Source organism: Zosterops lateralis (assembly GCF_965231275.1).
Source record: "Zosterops lateralis genome assembly, chromosome: 33".
NCBI classification, from domain to species: Eukaryota; Metazoa; Chordata; class Aves; order Passeriformes; family Zosteropidae; genus Zosterops; species Zosterops lateralis.
The window spans coordinates 2,848,008-2,863,305 of NC_139793.1; the positions used below are offsets into that span (position 1 = coordinate 2,848,008).

Genomic DNA, 15,298 nt, shown 5'->3' on the forward strand with positions numbered 1-15,298 from the left:
GGGAGCCCCCTGACCCCCTGTGCAGCTCCCTGCAGGCAGGCAGTGCATCGAGCACTACTCAGTTCAGGGAGACAGAGTTCCCAGGTTTGGGGGTTCAGCACTGGGGGGGCCCAGCTGGGTTCAGGGCTGTATTTAGGGGTTTGGGGGGGTCCCCTGGTTTTTGGGGAGCCCCTGACCCCCTGTTCAGCTCCCTGCAGGCAGGCAGTGCATCGAGCACTACATGATTCAAGGGTTCCCCAGGTTTGGGGGTTCAGCCCCACGGTTTGAGCAGCATTTCCCCAGCTGGGTGAGGGATTTATTTAGGGTGTCTGGGGGGTCCCCCAGTTTTTGGGGAGCCCCCTGACCCCCTGTTCAGCTCCCTGCAGGCAGGCAGTGCATCGAGCACTATCCAGTTCAGTTCAGGGCTGTGTTTAGGGTATTCCCAGGCTTGGGGGTTCAGCACTGGGGGTGCCCAGCTGGGTTCAGGGCTGTATTTAGAGTGTCTGGGGGGTCCCCCTGTTTTTGGGGAGCCCCCTGACCCCCGGTGCAGCTCCCTGCAGGCAGGCAGTGCATCAAGCACTACCCAGTTCAGTTCAGTTCTGTGTTTAGGGGGTTCCCAGGTTTGGGGGTTCAGCACTGGGGGTGCCCAGCTGGGTGAGGGATTGGTTTGGGGTGTCTGGGGGGTCCCCCGGTTTTTGGGGGCCCCCTGACCCCCAGTGCAGCTCCCTGCAGGCAGGCAGCGCATCGAGCACTTGGTTCAGGGGTATGGGGTGTTACCAGGTTTGGGGTTTTAGCCCTGCAGTTTTGGCCATGTTTCCCCAGCTGGGTTCAGGGCCGTGTTTAGGGGGTTTGGGGTTCCCCCGGTTTTTGGGGAGCCCCCTGACCCCCCCCTGTGCAGCTCCCTGCAGGCAGACAGTGCATCGAGCACTACCCAGTTCAGTTCAGTGCTGTGTTTAGGGTATTCCCAGGTTTGGGGGTTCAGCACTGGGGGTACCCAGCTGGGCTCAGGGCTGTGTTTAGGGGTTTGGGGGGGTCCCCTGGTTTTTGGGGAGCCCCTGACCCCCTGTGCAGCTCCCTGCAGGCAGGCAGTGCATGGAGCACTATCCAGTTCATTTCAGGGCTGTGTTTAGGGTATTCCCAGGTTTGGGGGCTCAGCACTGGGGGTACCCAGCTGGGTTCAGGGCTGTATTTAGGGGGTCTGGGGGGGTCCCCCGTTTTTGGGGAGCCCCCTGACCCCCCCCAGTGCAGCTCCCTGCAGGCAGGCAGTGCATCGAGCACTACCCAGTTCAGTTCAGTTCTGTGTTTAGGGGGTTCCCAGGTTTGGGGGCTCAGCACCGGGGACGCTCAGCTGGGTTCAGGGCTGTATTTAGGGGGTCTGGGGGGTCCCCCGTTTTTGGGGGCCCCCTGACCCCCTGTGCAGCTCCCTGCAGGCAGGCAGTGCATCGAGCACTTGGTTCAGAGATATGGGGTGTTCCCAGGTTTGGGGTTTCAGCCCTGCAGTTTTGGCCATGTTTCCTCAGCCGGGTTCAGGGCTGTATTTAGGGGGTCTAGGGGGGGGTCCCCTGGTTTTTGGGGAGCCCCCTGACCCCCTGTGCAGCTCCCTGCAGGCAGACAGTGCATCGAGCACTTGGTTCAGGGATATGGAGTGTTCCCAGGTTTGGGGGTTCAGCCCTGCAGTTTTGGCCATGTTTCCCCAGCTGGGTTCAGGGCCGTGTTTAGGGGGTTTGGGGTTCCCCCGGTTTTTGGGGAGCCCCTGACCCCCTGTGCAGCTCCCTGCAGGCAGACAGTGCATCGAGCACTACCCAGTTCAGTTCAGTGCTGTGTTTAGGGGGTTCCCAGGTTTGGGGGCTCAGCACTGGGGACGCTCAGCTGGGTTCAGGGCTGTATTTAGGGGGTCTGGGGGTGTCCCCCGGTTTTTGGGGGCCCCCTGACCCCCTGTTCAGCTCCCTGCAGGCAGGCAGTGCATGGAGCACTTGGTTCAGGGGTATGGGGTGTTCCCAGGTTTGGGGTTTCAGCCCTGCAGTTTTGGCCATGTTTCCTCAGCTGGGTTCAGGGCCGTGTTTAGGGTGTCTGGGGGGTTCCCCCGGTTTTTGGGGAGCCCCCTGACCCCCTGTTCAGCTCCCTGCAGGCAGGCAGTGCATCGAGCACTACCCAGTTCAGGTGCAGAGAGGAGTTCCCAAGTTTGGGGACTGAGCACTGGGGGTGCCAGCTGGGTGAAGGATTGGTTTGGAGGGTTCCCCAGTTTTTGGGGAGCCCCCTGACCCCCTGTTCAGCTCCCTGCAGGCAGGCAGTGCATCGAGCACTACCCTGTCAAAGACAGAGAGGGATTCCCATGTTTGCAACACCCAGAATTGAGGGTGCCCAGCTGGGTTTAGGGGTCCCTAGCTGGGTTGGGGATTGGTTTAGGGGTCTGGGGGGGTCCCCCGTTTTTGGGGAGCCCCCTGACCCCCTGTTCAGCTCCCTGCAGGCAGGCAGTGCATCGAGCACTACCGGCGGCTGCGCCGTTACTGCGTCTTCTCGCACGAGGAGCTGATCTGTAAGATGGCAGCCAGCCCCGAGAAGCTGGACCTGAACCTGGCGGCCGCCGTGCACAAGGAGATGTTCGTGCTGGTGCAGGAGGAGCGCAAGCTGCGCAAGGCCCTGCTGGAAAAGGTGAGGGGAAAACCACAGAAAAATGAGGGGTGGGAGGTGACCTCAAAAAATGGGAGGCGAAGGGAATTCCAGGGGTTGTGTTTGGGGTATTTTCAGGGGGTTGTGGAGGGGTTTGGGCACCCCAGGAGCTCTGGGGAGGAAGGGGTGAGGGTTGTGTTTGGTGTTTGGCCCCTCAGGGGGTTATGAAGACTTTGAGGGGTACAGGGGCACCCCAAAATCCCCATGGAGGGGTCTGATGGTCATTTTTTCACCCCCCAGGGTATCACAGAGGCTGAACGGGAGGTCTTTGAGCTGAAAGGGGGAGTCTGACAGAATTTTTCTCCCCCTCAGAGGATCAGGAAGGGGTTTAGGGGTACAGGGACACCCCACAATCTCCATGGAGGGGTCTCACGTCCATATTTTTGGCCCCTCCAGGACATCATGGAGACAGAACAGGAAGGGTTGGAGCTGCTGGGGGAATCTGACAGGGACAAAAATTCTGTCAGAGAATCATGAAGGGGTTTGGGGACACAGGGACACCCCAAAATCTCCATGGAGGGGTCTGATGGTCATTTTTTCACCCCCCCCAGGGTATCACAGAGGCTGAGCACGAGGCCTTTGAGCTGCTGGGGGATTTTTACAAAATTTTTCTCCCTGTCAGAGGATCAGGAAGGAGTTTATGGGTACAGGGATACCCCACAATCTCCATGGGGGGGTCTCATATCCATATTTTTGACCCTCCCAGGACATCATGGAGATAGAACAGGATCGGCTGGGGGGAATCTGACAGGGACAAAAATTCTGTCAGGGATTGTGGAGGGATTGGGGGTACAGGGACACCCCAAAATCTCCATGGAGGGGTCTGATGGTCATTTTTTCACCCCCCCAGGGTATCATAGAGGCTGAGTGCGAGGCCTTTGAGCTGCTGGGGGGAATCTGACAGGGACAAAAATTCTGCCAGGGAATCATGGAGGGTTTGGGGACACAGGGACACCCCAAAATCCCCATGGAGGGGTCTGATGTCCATTTTTTCACCCCCCAGGGTATCACAGAGGCTGAACGTGAGGCCTTCGAGCTGCTGCCTGACGACGAGCGCCAGTGTGACAAGTGCAAGACGACGTGTTTCCTGTCAGCCCTGGCCTGCTACGACTGTCCCCAGGGCCTCGTCTGCCTCTACCACATGGACGACCTCTGCAAGTGCCCCCGCAGCAAGCAGTACCTCAGGTGGGGGGCTGGGGGGCTTGGAGGGGGCTGGGAGAGGGGTTTGGGGGGCTGGGAGAGGGGTTTGGGGGCTGGGAGAGGGGTTTGGGGGGCTGGGAGAGGGGTTTGGGGGCTGGGAGAGGGGTTTGGGGGGCTGGGAGAGGGGTTTGGGGGCTGGGAGAGGGGTTTGGGGGGCTGGGAGAGGGGTTTGGGGGCTGGGAGAGGGGTTTGGGGGGCTGGGAGAGGGGTTTGGGGGGCTGGGAGAGGGGTTTAGGGGGCTGGGAGAGGGGTTTGGGGGGCTGGGAGAGGGGTTTAGGGGGCTGGGGGGTTTGGGGGCCTGGGAGAGGGGTTTGGGGGCTGAGAGAGGGGTTTGGGGGGCTGGGAGAGGGGTTTGGGGGCTGAGAGAGGGGTTTGGGGGGCTGAGAGAGGGGTTTGGGGGCTGGGAGAGGGGTTTGGGGGCTGGGAGAGGGGTTTATGGGTCTGGGAGAGGGGTTTGGGGGTTGGGAGAGGGGTTTGGGGGGCTGGGAGAGGGGTTTGGGGGGCTGGGAGAGGGGTTTATGGGTCTGGGAGAGGGGTTTGGGGGTTGGGAGAGGGGTTTAGGGGGCTGGGAGAGGGGTTTGGGGGCTGGGAGAGAGGTTTGGGGGGCTGGGACAGGGGTTTGGGGGGCTGGGAGAGGGGTTTGGGGGGCTGGGACAGGGGTTTGGGGGGCTAGGAAAGAGATTTAGGGGCTGGGAGAGGGGTTTGGGGGTCTGGGAGATGGGTTTAGGGGGCTGAGAGAGGGGTTTGGGGGCTGAGAGAGGGGTTTAGGGGTTGGGCGAGGGGGTTGGGGGCCAGGAGAGAGGTTTGGGGAGCTAAGATGTGGGTTTGGGGGGTTCAGACAGGGGTTTGGAGGGCTGTGAGAGGGATTTGGGGACCTGGGAGAGGAGTTGGGGTATTTGGAGAAGGATTCGGGGGGCCAGGAGAGGAGTTGGGGTATTTGGAGAGAGGTTTGGGGGGCTGAGACAGGGGTTTAGGGGCCTGGGAGAGAGGTTTGGGGAGGCGGAGATGGGTTTAGGGGCTTGGAGAGAGGTTTAGGGGGGCTGAGACAGGAGTTTGGGGGCCTGGGCATGGGTTAGGGTCTTTAGAGAGAAGTTTGGGGGGCTGGGAGAGGGGTTGGGGGTCTTGCTGTGCTCCTGAGGGGGACATGGGGATGGTTTGGAGGGGCTAGGAGTGGGGTTGGGGGGCTGATGTGCCCTATAAAGGGCTGTGGGGATGTTTCAGGGGGGCTGGAGGTCTCAGTGTGCCCCTGGAAAGGGACATGGGGATGGTTTGGGGTTGTTGGAGACCTGGATGTGCCCTTGGAGAGGACATGGGGGTAGTTTTTGGGTGTCTGTAAGATTTGGGGTGATATTTTGGGGTGTTGAGGCCCTTGCTGTGACTCTGGGGACACACCTGGGGTTGAGCTGGGCATACTGTGGGTCCTGGGGTGACCCTGCATGGAGTCCTGGCTGTGATTTGGGGGTACTGAAGGTCTGGGGGTCTCCCTGGGGAGGGTGACACATCCACATCTGCTTATTTAGGCATGACCTCACAACCCCCTACCCCCCAAAATCCCCCCCTGTACCCCATGGGCTCAATCTGGGGGTCCCATTTATACCCTTGGGGGTGTCATGGGTGCGAGGAGGGGTCTCCCAGTGACCCCCAGACCCCCCCAGGTACCGCTACACCCTGGACGAGCTGCCGGCCATGCTGCACAAGCTCAAGGTGCGCGCAGAGTCCTTCGACACCTGGGCCAACAAGGTGCGCATCGCCCTCGAGGTGGAGGACGGCCGAAAACGCAGTGAGTGGGGGTTTTTTTGGGGTTTTTTAGGGGGTTTTGGGGGGCTCAAAGCCCAGCCCTGACCCCCTGGCTGTGCCCGGCCAGCGCTGGAGGAGCTGCGGGCGCTGGAGTCGGAGGCGCGGGAGCGCAAGTTCCCCGAGAACGAGCTGCTGCACCGCCTCAAGGGCTGCCTGGGCCAGGCCGAGCGCTGCGTGTCCGAGGCCCTGGGGCTCATCAGCTCCCAGGAGACCGGGTGAGTGTCCCCGCAGTGTCCCCAGGGTGTCCCCAGCAGCTCAGTGTCACCATCCTGGGTGTCTCTCCTTGTGCGTCCATCCTGTTGTCTCAGCGTACTTGGTTTTCTGTCCCTCTTGTGCTTCCTTGTGATTGTGACTTTGTCCTGTCCCCTGCGGATCCTGGACGCTCCTGTGTCCCTGTCCTGTCCCCATGGACACTGGACACCTCCATGTCCTTGTCCTGTCCCCTGCAGATCCTGGCTGTGTCCCTGTCCTGTCTCCATGGACACTGGACACTTCCATGTCTTTGTCCTGTCCCCGTGGATATCAGACACTCCAGTGTCCCTGTCCTGTCTAAATGGACAGTTTCGTGTCCCCATCCTGTTCCCTGTAGATCTTCAGTCTGCCCCCATGTCCCCATCCTGTTTCTTCCATATCCCCATCCTCCTCCATGTCCTCTCGCTGTCCCCTGTGTCCCCTGGGTGTCCCAGTAGTGCCCACTGTCCCCGCAGGGTCCCCACAGTGTCCCCATCCCCTCCCTGTCCCCTGTGTCCCCCTCACTGTCCCAGGACTGGCCGCTGTCCCCGCAGGGTCCCCATCCCCTCGCTGTTCCCCATGTCCCCTCAGTGTCCCAGCAGTGCCCACTGTCCCCACAGTGTCCTCATGTCCCCTCGTCCCCGCAGGGTCCCCATGTCCACTCAGTGTCGCTGCAGGGTCCCCATGTCCCCTCAGTGTCCTCATGTCCCCTCAGTGTCCCAGCAGTGCCCACTGTCCCCACAGTGTCCCCATGTCTCCTTGTTGTCCCCACAGTGTCCCCATGTCCCCTCGTTGTCCCTGCAGTGTCCCCATGTCCCCTCAGTGTCCCAGCAGTGCCCACTGTCCCCACAGTGTCCCCATGTCCCCTGGGTGTCCCAGCAGTGTCTCCATGTCTCCTTGTTGTCCCCACAGTGTCCCCATGTCCCCTCGTTGTCCCTGCAGTGTCCCCATGTCCCCTCAGTGTCCCAGCAGTGCCCACTGTCCCCACAGTGTCCCCATGTCCCCTCAGTGTCCCAGCAGTGTCCCCATGTCCCCTCAGTGTCCCAGCAATGCTGTGTCCCCACAGTGTCCCCGTGTCCCCTCAGTGTCCCAGCAGTGCCCACTGTCCCCACAGTGTCCCCATGTCTCCTTGTTGTCCCCTCAGTGTCCCAGCAGTGCTCTCTGTCCCCACAGTGTCCTCATGTCCCCTCGTTGTCCCCGCAGGGTCCCCGCGCCAGCGCTGACGGTGGAGGAGCTGCGGGCCTTCCTGGAGCAGATGAACCAACTGCCCTGTGTCATGCACCAGATCGGGGACGTGCAGGTGGGACTGGGTCACACCGTGTCACACGGGGTCCCAGGGGTGTCACGTGGGGTCCCAGGGGTGTCACACTTCGTCCTGCGGTGTCCCAGGGGTGTCCGTGCATGTCCCAGGGGTGTCCCACAGTGTCCTGGAGTGTGGCTGCATATCCTGGGGGTGTCACACAGTGTCCCGGGGGTGTCCTGCAGTGTCCCAGTGCTGTTCCTCTGTATCCCAAGGCTCTCCCTGACCCCGTGTCCCCAGCAGTATCACACCATGTCCCATGGTGGCTGTCCCTGTCCTGGTGTCCCCAGCAGTATCACACCATGTCCCATGGTGGCTGTCCCTGTCCTGGTGTCCCCAGCGGTGTCACACCATGTCCCATGGTGGCTGTCCCTGTCCTGGTGTCCCCAGCGGTGTCACACCATGTCCCATGGTGGCTGTCCCTGTCCTGGTGTCCCCAGCGGTGTCACACCATTTCCCATGGCTGTCCCTGAGGCTGTCCCTGACCCTGTGTCACACCATATCCCATGGTGGCTGTCCCTGACCCTGTGTCCCCAGCAGTGTCACACCCTGACCTTGTGTCCCCAGCGGTGTCACACCATGTCCCTGAGGCTGTCCCTGTCCTGGTGTCCCCAGCAGTGCCACACTCTGACCTTGTGTCCCCAGCAGTGTCACACCATGTCCCTGAGGCTGTCCCCAAGAGTGTCCCTGACCTGGTGTCACACCATGTCCCATGGTGACTGTCCCTGACCCGGTGTCCCCAGCAGTGTCACACCATGTCCCTGAGGCTGTCCCCAATAGTGTCCCGACCTGGTGTCACACCATGTCCCATGGTGGCTGTCCCTGACCCCGTGTCCCCAGCAGTGTCACACCATGTCCCCTGTCTGTCCCTGACCCCGTGTCCCCAGCAGTGTCACACCATGTCCCATGGTGGCTGTCCCTGTCCTGGTGTCCCCAGCAGTGTCACACCATGTCCCGTGTCTGTCCCCGTGTCCATCCCTGACCCCGTGCCCCTCTCCCAGGCCCTCCTGGAGCGTGTCGAGGCCTTCCAGGCCGAAGCTCGGGCCGCCCTGGACGTTCCCCCCGCGGCCCCGGGGGCTCTGCAGGAGCTGCTGGAGCGAGGGGCCCGCCTGGGCGTGGAGGTGCCCGAGGGCCGGCGCCTGGAGCGGCAGCTGGCCCAGGCCACCTGGCTGGAGGAGGTGACGGCCACCCTGCGCTCCCCCCGCGCCCGCGTCCCCCTGCCCGTCATGCGCGGCCTCATCCAGGCCGGCCGCACCGTGGCCCCCAGCCCCGCCGTGGACGTGGCCATGGCCGAGCTGCAGGAGCTGCTGACCATCGCCCAGCGCTGGGAGGAGAAGGCCCAGATGTGCCTCGAGGCCAGGTCAGGGGCTGGGACCCCCTCCCCAGGGGGAGATGAGGGGCTGGGGGCTGCAGCTCCAAGGGGAGAGAGGGCTGGGGTGTTCCCTGGGTGGGGATAAAGGGGCTGGGGGCTGCCCCTCATTTCTCTGAGGGATTATAAAGGGGCTAGGGGCTGTCCCTAATTTCTCTGGGAGGTTATAAAGGGGCTGGGGGCTGCAGCTCCAAGGGGAGAGAGGGCTGGGGTGTCCTTTGGGTGGGGATAAAGGGGCTGGGGGCTGCCCTTTGTGTGTCTAGGAGCTGCCCCTAATTTCTCTGAGGGGATATAAAGGGACTGGGGGCTGCTCCCCGTGTGCCCAGGAGGGGATAAAGAGACTGGGGATGAAGGTTTGGGGTTTGGCTGCTCCTCAGAGGTTCAGCCCTGGCTCTGGGGGTGTCAGGGAGGGGTCTCAGGGTGGTCCCTGGATGTCAGGGGGTCTCAGGGGTGTCTCAGAGTGGTTCCTGGGTGTCAGGGGGTCTCTGTGATGCCAGAGAGGGTCTCAGGGTGGTCCCTGGCCGTGCCCCCACAGGCAGAAGCACCCCCCGGCCACGCTGGCCGCCATCATCAAGGAGGCCGAGAACATCCCGGCGCTGCTGCCCAACATCCAGGCCCTGAAGGAGGCCCTGGGCAAGGCCCGCGCCTGGATCGCCGACGTGGAGGAGATACAGGTGGGCTCTGCACCCCCCTGAGTGTCCCCTTGACACCCTCGTGTCCCCATCCTGTCCCCATGGACACCAGGTGTCCCTGTGTTCCTGTCCTGTGCTGGCCCCATGGACACTGGACAATTCTGTGTCCGTGTCCCCATGTCCCTGTCCCCATGGACACTGGACAATTCTGTGTCCGTGTCCCCATGTCCCTGTCCCCATGGATGCTGGACAATTCTGTGTCCCTGTCCCCATGTCCCTGTCCCCATGGATGCTGGACAATTCTGTGTCCCTGTCCTCCATGGCAGCTGGACACCCCTGTGTCCCCATCCTGTCCCTATGGACACTGGACACCTCCATGTCCCTGTCCCCATTGACCTCCCATCTGCTACCATGTCCCCATCCTGCCATCCTGTCCGTGTCACATCCCTGCCACCATGGTGTCCCCATCCTGTCCCATCCCTGTTTCTGCCACATCCCTGCCACCATGTCCCTATCCTGTCCCCATCCCTGTCCCTGCCACCATGAATCCATCCTGCCATCCTGTCCCTGTCACATCCCTGCCACCATGTCCCCATCCTGTCCCATCTCTGTCCCTTGTCACCATGTCCCCATCCTGTCCCATCTCTGTCCCTTGTCACCATGTCCCCATACTGTCTATCCCTGTCTCTGCTATGTCCCTGCCACCATGTCCCTATCTTGTCCCTGTCTCTGTCATGTCCCTGCCACCATGTCCCCATCCTGTCCCTGTCTCTGTCATGTCCCTGTCACCATGGTGTCCCCCCCCCATCCTGTCCCATCACTGTTTCTGCCACATCCCTGCCACCATGTCCCCATCCTGTCCCATTCCTGTCCCTGTCACCGTGACTCCATCCTGCCATCCTGTCCCTGTCACATCCCTGCCACAATGTCCCCATCCTGTCCCATCCCTGTCCCTGCCACAATGTCTCCATCCTGTCCCATCTCTGTCCCTTGTCACCATGTCCCCATCCTGTCCCATCCCTGTCCCTGCCACCATGACTCCATCCTGTCCACCCCTGTCTCTGCTATGTCCCTGCCACCATGTCCCTATCTTGTCCCTGTCTCTGTCACATCCCTGCCACCATGGTGTCCCCATCCTGTCCCATCCCTGTCCCCGCCACCATGACTCCATCCTGCCATCCTGTCCCTGTCACATCCCTGCCACAATGTCCCCATCCTGTCTATCCTTGTCTCTGTCATGTCCCTGCCACCATGGTGTCGCCATCCTGTCCCATCCCTGTTTCTGCCACATCCCTGCCACCATGTCCCCGTCCTGTTCCATCTCTGTCCTTGCCACCATGGTGTCCCCATCCTGTCCCTGTTCCTGTCACATCCCTGCCACAGTGTCCCCATCCTGTCCACCCCTGTCTCTGCTATGTTCCTGCCATCATGTCCCTGTCTCTGTCATGTCCCTGCCACAGGATGTCCCCATCCTGTCCCATCCCTGTCACCATGTCCCCACCCTGTCCCATCCCTGTCCCTGCCACCATGACTCCATCCTGTCCATTCCTGTCACATCCCTGCCACAATGTCCCCATCCCTGTCCCTGCCACCATGCCCTTACCCTGTCCCTGTTCTTGTCACATCCCTGCCACCATGGTGCCCCTATCCTGTCCCTGTCTCTGTCGTGTCCCTGCCACCATGGTGCCCCCATCCTGTCCCTGTCTCTGTCATGTCGCTGCCACCATGGTGTCCCCATCCTGTCCCTGTCTCTGTCATGTCCCTGCCACCATGGTGTCCTCATCCCTGTCCCATTCCTGTCTCTGCCACCACGTCCCCACATGTCCCCACATCTCCACACAACCCTGGGTGACCCCCTATCCCCCCCAGAACGGTGACCACTACCCGTGCCTGGATGACCTGGAGGGGCTGGTGGCCGTGGGCCGGGACCTGCCGGTGCGGCTGGAGGAGCTGCGGCAGCTGGAGGTGCAGGTGGGCACCGCGCACTCCTGGCGGGACAAGGCCTCCCGCACCTTCCTCAAGAAGAATTCCTGCTACACCCTGCTCGAGGTACTTTGGATTGTGTTCTGTCAACTCATCATTTCTGTTTCTATTCATAAACAATTGCAAGGTTAAGAGATCTGGGTGACCAAATTACCAACAGATGATCCATCTTGGCTAGACAATTTGAGCTTTGCACCTTGGCTAAAGAAACTCTGTAAAATAATAGGCTTGATTATTTTATTACTAATTATTGTAGTTATAGTAGCAATACCTTGTATACTCCAACGTGTGCAAAAATTAATGGATAGGACAATTTCTGGCATCTTAGTGGTTCAACAGAAGGGGGAGATGTTGGGAAAGATGAGACAGGAAAACATTATAGATCTGATTGCTTGGAAAGAGGTTCTGAAAATACAAAACCTGTGAGGGAAATAGAAATGAAAGGTAGTTTTGAGATGGCTGTGTGGGGTGCTGTGGGGTGTTGTGGGGGTCCTGGCAGGGCGCTGACCCCTCCTGCTGTCCCCCAGGTGCTGTGTCCCTGTGCTGATGCCGGCTCAGACAGCAGCAAGAGGCTCAAGTGGCGGCAGGAGCCGGGGCTGTACCGGCTGGACGCCGAGAGCCTGGGGCTGTCAGCTCAGGATCTGCGGGACCCCGGTGCTGTGGTGAGTGGGGGACACCCCCAGCCCGGGCATTGCTCCTGTCCCTGCTGTCCCCACCCCAAAATTGGGGTGTTTGGAGTGAGGGGCCCCATGTCCCCAGGCCCTGTCACCTCTCACACTCCCAGTTTCCCTCCAGATCGTGGTGTTCAGGGGTTTGAGGGTGGGTCACCCACGTTCCCCCAGTCCCTGTCACTTTTCACACCCTGCTGTCCTCCAGATCATGGCATTCAGGGATTTGGGGTGAGGGGCACCCACATCGCCCAATCCCTGTCATTTCTCACACCCTGCTGTCCCTCAGATCATGGCATTCAGGGATTTGGGGATGTGACCCCAAATCCCTGTCACCTCTGACCCCCTGCTGTCCCCCAAATCATGGCATTCAGGGATTTGAGGGTGGGTCACCCTGTGTCCCCCCAATCCCTGTCACCTCTCACACCCTGATGATGGAATTCAGAGGTTTGGGGTTGGGTCACACCCTCTGTGGCCCCCCCAATCCCTGTCACCCCTGACCCCCTGCTATTGCCCACCCCAGATCATGACATTCAGGGGTTTGGGGATGTGGCCCCCCAGTCCCTGCCACCTCTGACCCCCGTGCTGTCCCCCACCCCAGATCGTGGCATTCAGGTGTTTGAGGATGTGCCCCCCCAATCCCTGTCACCCCTGACCCCCCTGCTGTCCCCCAGATTATGGCATTTGAGGATGTGACCCCCCCCAATCCCTGTCACCCCTGACCCTTGCTATCCCCACCCCAGACTATGGCATTCAGTGGTTTGAGGATGGGTCACACCCTGTGATCCCCCAATCCCTGTCACCCCTGACCCCCCTGCTGTCCCCCACCCCAGATCGTGGCGTTCAAGGAGGGCGAGCAGAAGGAGAAGGAGGGCATGCTGCGCCTCCGCCACGCCAACGCCCAGAAAGCCGCTCCGCCTCTGCCGGGCCCGGGGCCTCCCTCCTGCGTGTGCGGGCAGCCTGCAGGGCCGGGCATGCTGCAGTGCCAGCTCTGCCGGGACTGGTTCCACGGCTCCTGCGTGGCCTGGCCCCGCCTGGGCTCGCAGAAACCTTCTCCGGCCTGGTGGGAGTGGGACGCCAAATTCCTGTGCCCGCTGTGCCAGCGCTCGCGGCGGCCGCGCCTCGAGACCATCCTGGCGCTGCTGGTGGCCCTGCAGAAGCTGCCGGTGAGGCTGCCCGAGGGCGAGGCCCTGCAGTGCCTCACCGAGAGGGCCATCACCTGGCAGGACCGGGCTCGGCAGCTCCTGGCATCCCCAGAGGTGGCCGGGCCCCTGGAGCGCCTGGCGGCGCTGAGGCACCGGCTGCACGGGGACAGCGACGGTGCCCTGCGCGAGGCCAGCTACAACGAGCAGACCAAGGTGAGGTTTGGGGGGGTTTTGGGGGGTTTGGGATGGATTTGTGGTGATTTATGGGGTTTTGGGGGAATTATGGGGGAGTTTGAGAGAGTTTTGGGAGATTTAGGGGGGTTTTGGGGTGATGGCGCCCTGCGCGAGGCCAGCTGCAACGAGCAGACCAAGGTGGGGGTTAGGAGGGAGTTTTAGGGGGTTTGGGATGGATTTAGGGGGATTTGTGGGTGTTTTGGGGGAATTATGGGGGATTTTAGGGGGGTTTTGGGGGAGTTTGAGAGAGTTTGGGGAGATTTAGGGGGGTTTTGGGGTAATGGTGCCCTGCGCGAGGCCAGCCGCAACGAGCAGACACAGGTGGGGGTTTGGGGGAGTTTTGGGGGATTTGGGATGGATTTGTGGTGATTTATGGGGGTTTGGGGGAATTATGGGGGAGTTTTGGGGGAGTTTTGGGGGAGTTTGAGAGAGTTTGGGGAGATTTAGGGGGGTTTTGGGGTGATGGCGCCCTGCGCGAGGCCAGCCGCAACGAGCAGACCAAGGTGGGGGTTTAGGGGGGAGTTTTAGGGGGTTTGGGATGGATTTAGGGGGATTTATGGGTGTTTTGGGGGAATTATGGGGGATTTTAGGGTGGTTTTGGGGGAGTTTGAGAGAGTTTGGGAGATTTAGGGGGGTTTTGGGGTAATGGTGCCCTGCACAAGGCCAGCTGCAACGAGCAGACACAGGTGGGGGTTTGGGGGAGTTTTGGGGGGTTTGGGATGGATTTAGGGGGATTTATGGGTGTTTTGGGGGAATTATGGGGGATTTTAGGGGGGTTTTGGGGGAGTTTGAGAGAGTTTGGGAGATTTAGGGGGGTTTTGGGGTGATGGCGCCCTGCACGAGGCCAGCTGCAATGAGCAGACACAGGTGGGGGTTTTGGGGGGTTTGGGATGGATTTAGGAGGATTTATGGGGGTTTGGGGGGAATTATGGGGGATTTAGGGAGATTTGGGGTGTCAGGGTGGGAGTTTTGGGGGAATTATGGGGGTTTTGGAGGGATTTTTTTGGGATTTAGGGGGATTTTGGGTGTCAGACCCCTGCCCAAGGGCAGCCACAATGAACAGACCAAGGTGGGAATGGGGGAATTTGTGTGGTTTGGGGGAGATTTATGGGGCTTTTGGGGAGATTCATGGGGATTTTGGGGTGGTGGTGCTCTGTGTGAGACCAGCCACAAGGAGCAGACCTTGCAAGGTGGAAAGGTCTAGGGGGGCAATGGGGAGGTGTGGGGCAGATTTGGGGGCTCTGGGGCTGGTTTGGGGGATCTGGGGCTGGTTTTCAGGCTCCAGGGCAGGTTTTGGGGGGCTCCAGGGCAGGTTTTGGGGGCTCCAGGGCAGGTTTTGGGGCTGGGCGAGGCCGAGCCCCCCAGAACACCTTCCCTCCGTGCCCCCCAGGTGTCGGTGGAGAATGGGGACGCCCCCAGCCCGGAGAAGAACGGCCCCCTGCCCTCAGGTGAGTGGGGTCGGGGGCTTGGGGACCCCCAGGGATCCACCAGATCCCACCTGGGAGGGACAGAGGGATCCAGGGATCCTGTGAGAGTGTGGGCGAGGTGGGATCCCCATGATCCTTGGGGAGCTCAGGGGGTTGCTAGGGAGACCCTGTGGATCTCTGGGGGTCCCTGCAGTGTCCTTGTCCCTGTGGTGTCCCCCTGGTGTCCCTGCAGAGCGGGAGGTGCTGAGTGCATCCTGTATCCCTGTGTCCCCATGCCCCTGAGGTGTCCCCATGATGTCCCCACAATGTCCCCGCAGTGTCCCCACAGAGCTGGAGGCACTGAGTACAGCACTGCTGGGGCTGGAACCCCCCATGACCCTGTGTCCCCATATTCCTGTGGTGTACCCACAATGTCCCCATGGTGTCCCTTTGTCCCCATAGTGTCCCCACCATGTCCCCATAGTGTCCCTGCAGACCTAGAGGCCCTGAGCAAGGCGCTGCTGCAGCTGCAGGGGCTGGTGCTGGATCCCCTCATGTCTCTCTGTCCCCATGTCCCCACGGTGTCCCCATGTCTCCACGGTGTCCCCACCATGTCCCCGTGTCCCTGCAGAGCTGGAGGCACTGAGCGCAGCACTACTGGGGCTGGAACCCTCAGTGTTCCTG

General features: G+C 61.2%; 1 protein-coding gene across 1 annotated transcript in view; it reads left to right on the plus strand.

Moving 5' to 3' along the window:
- Nucleotides 1-15,298, plus strand: part of KDM5C (lysine demethylase 5C) — a 36,737-nt gene that overhangs the window by 17,240 nt on the left and 4,199 nt on the right. Inside the window, exons 14-24 of the mRNA XM_083881410.1 lie at nt 2,437-2,631; nt 3,653-3,834; nt 5,505-5,629; nt 5,714-5,861; nt 7,081-7,177; nt 8,179-8,537; nt 9,082-9,220; nt 11,048-11,227; nt 11,689-11,823; nt 12,663-13,187; nt 14,599-14,656. Coding sequence (XP_083737536.1) covers nt 2,437-2,631; nt 3,653-3,834; nt 5,505-5,629; nt 5,714-5,861; nt 7,081-7,177; nt 8,179-8,537; nt 9,082-9,220; nt 11,048-11,227; nt 11,689-11,823; nt 12,663-13,187; nt 14,599-14,656 — 2,143 coding nt within the window. The remainder of the gene's footprint in view (nt 1-2,436; nt 2,632-3,652; nt 3,835-5,504; nt 5,630-5,713; nt 5,862-7,080; nt 7,178-8,178; nt 8,538-9,081; nt 9,221-11,047; nt 11,228-11,688; nt 11,824-12,662; nt 13,188-14,598; nt 14,657-15,298) is intronic.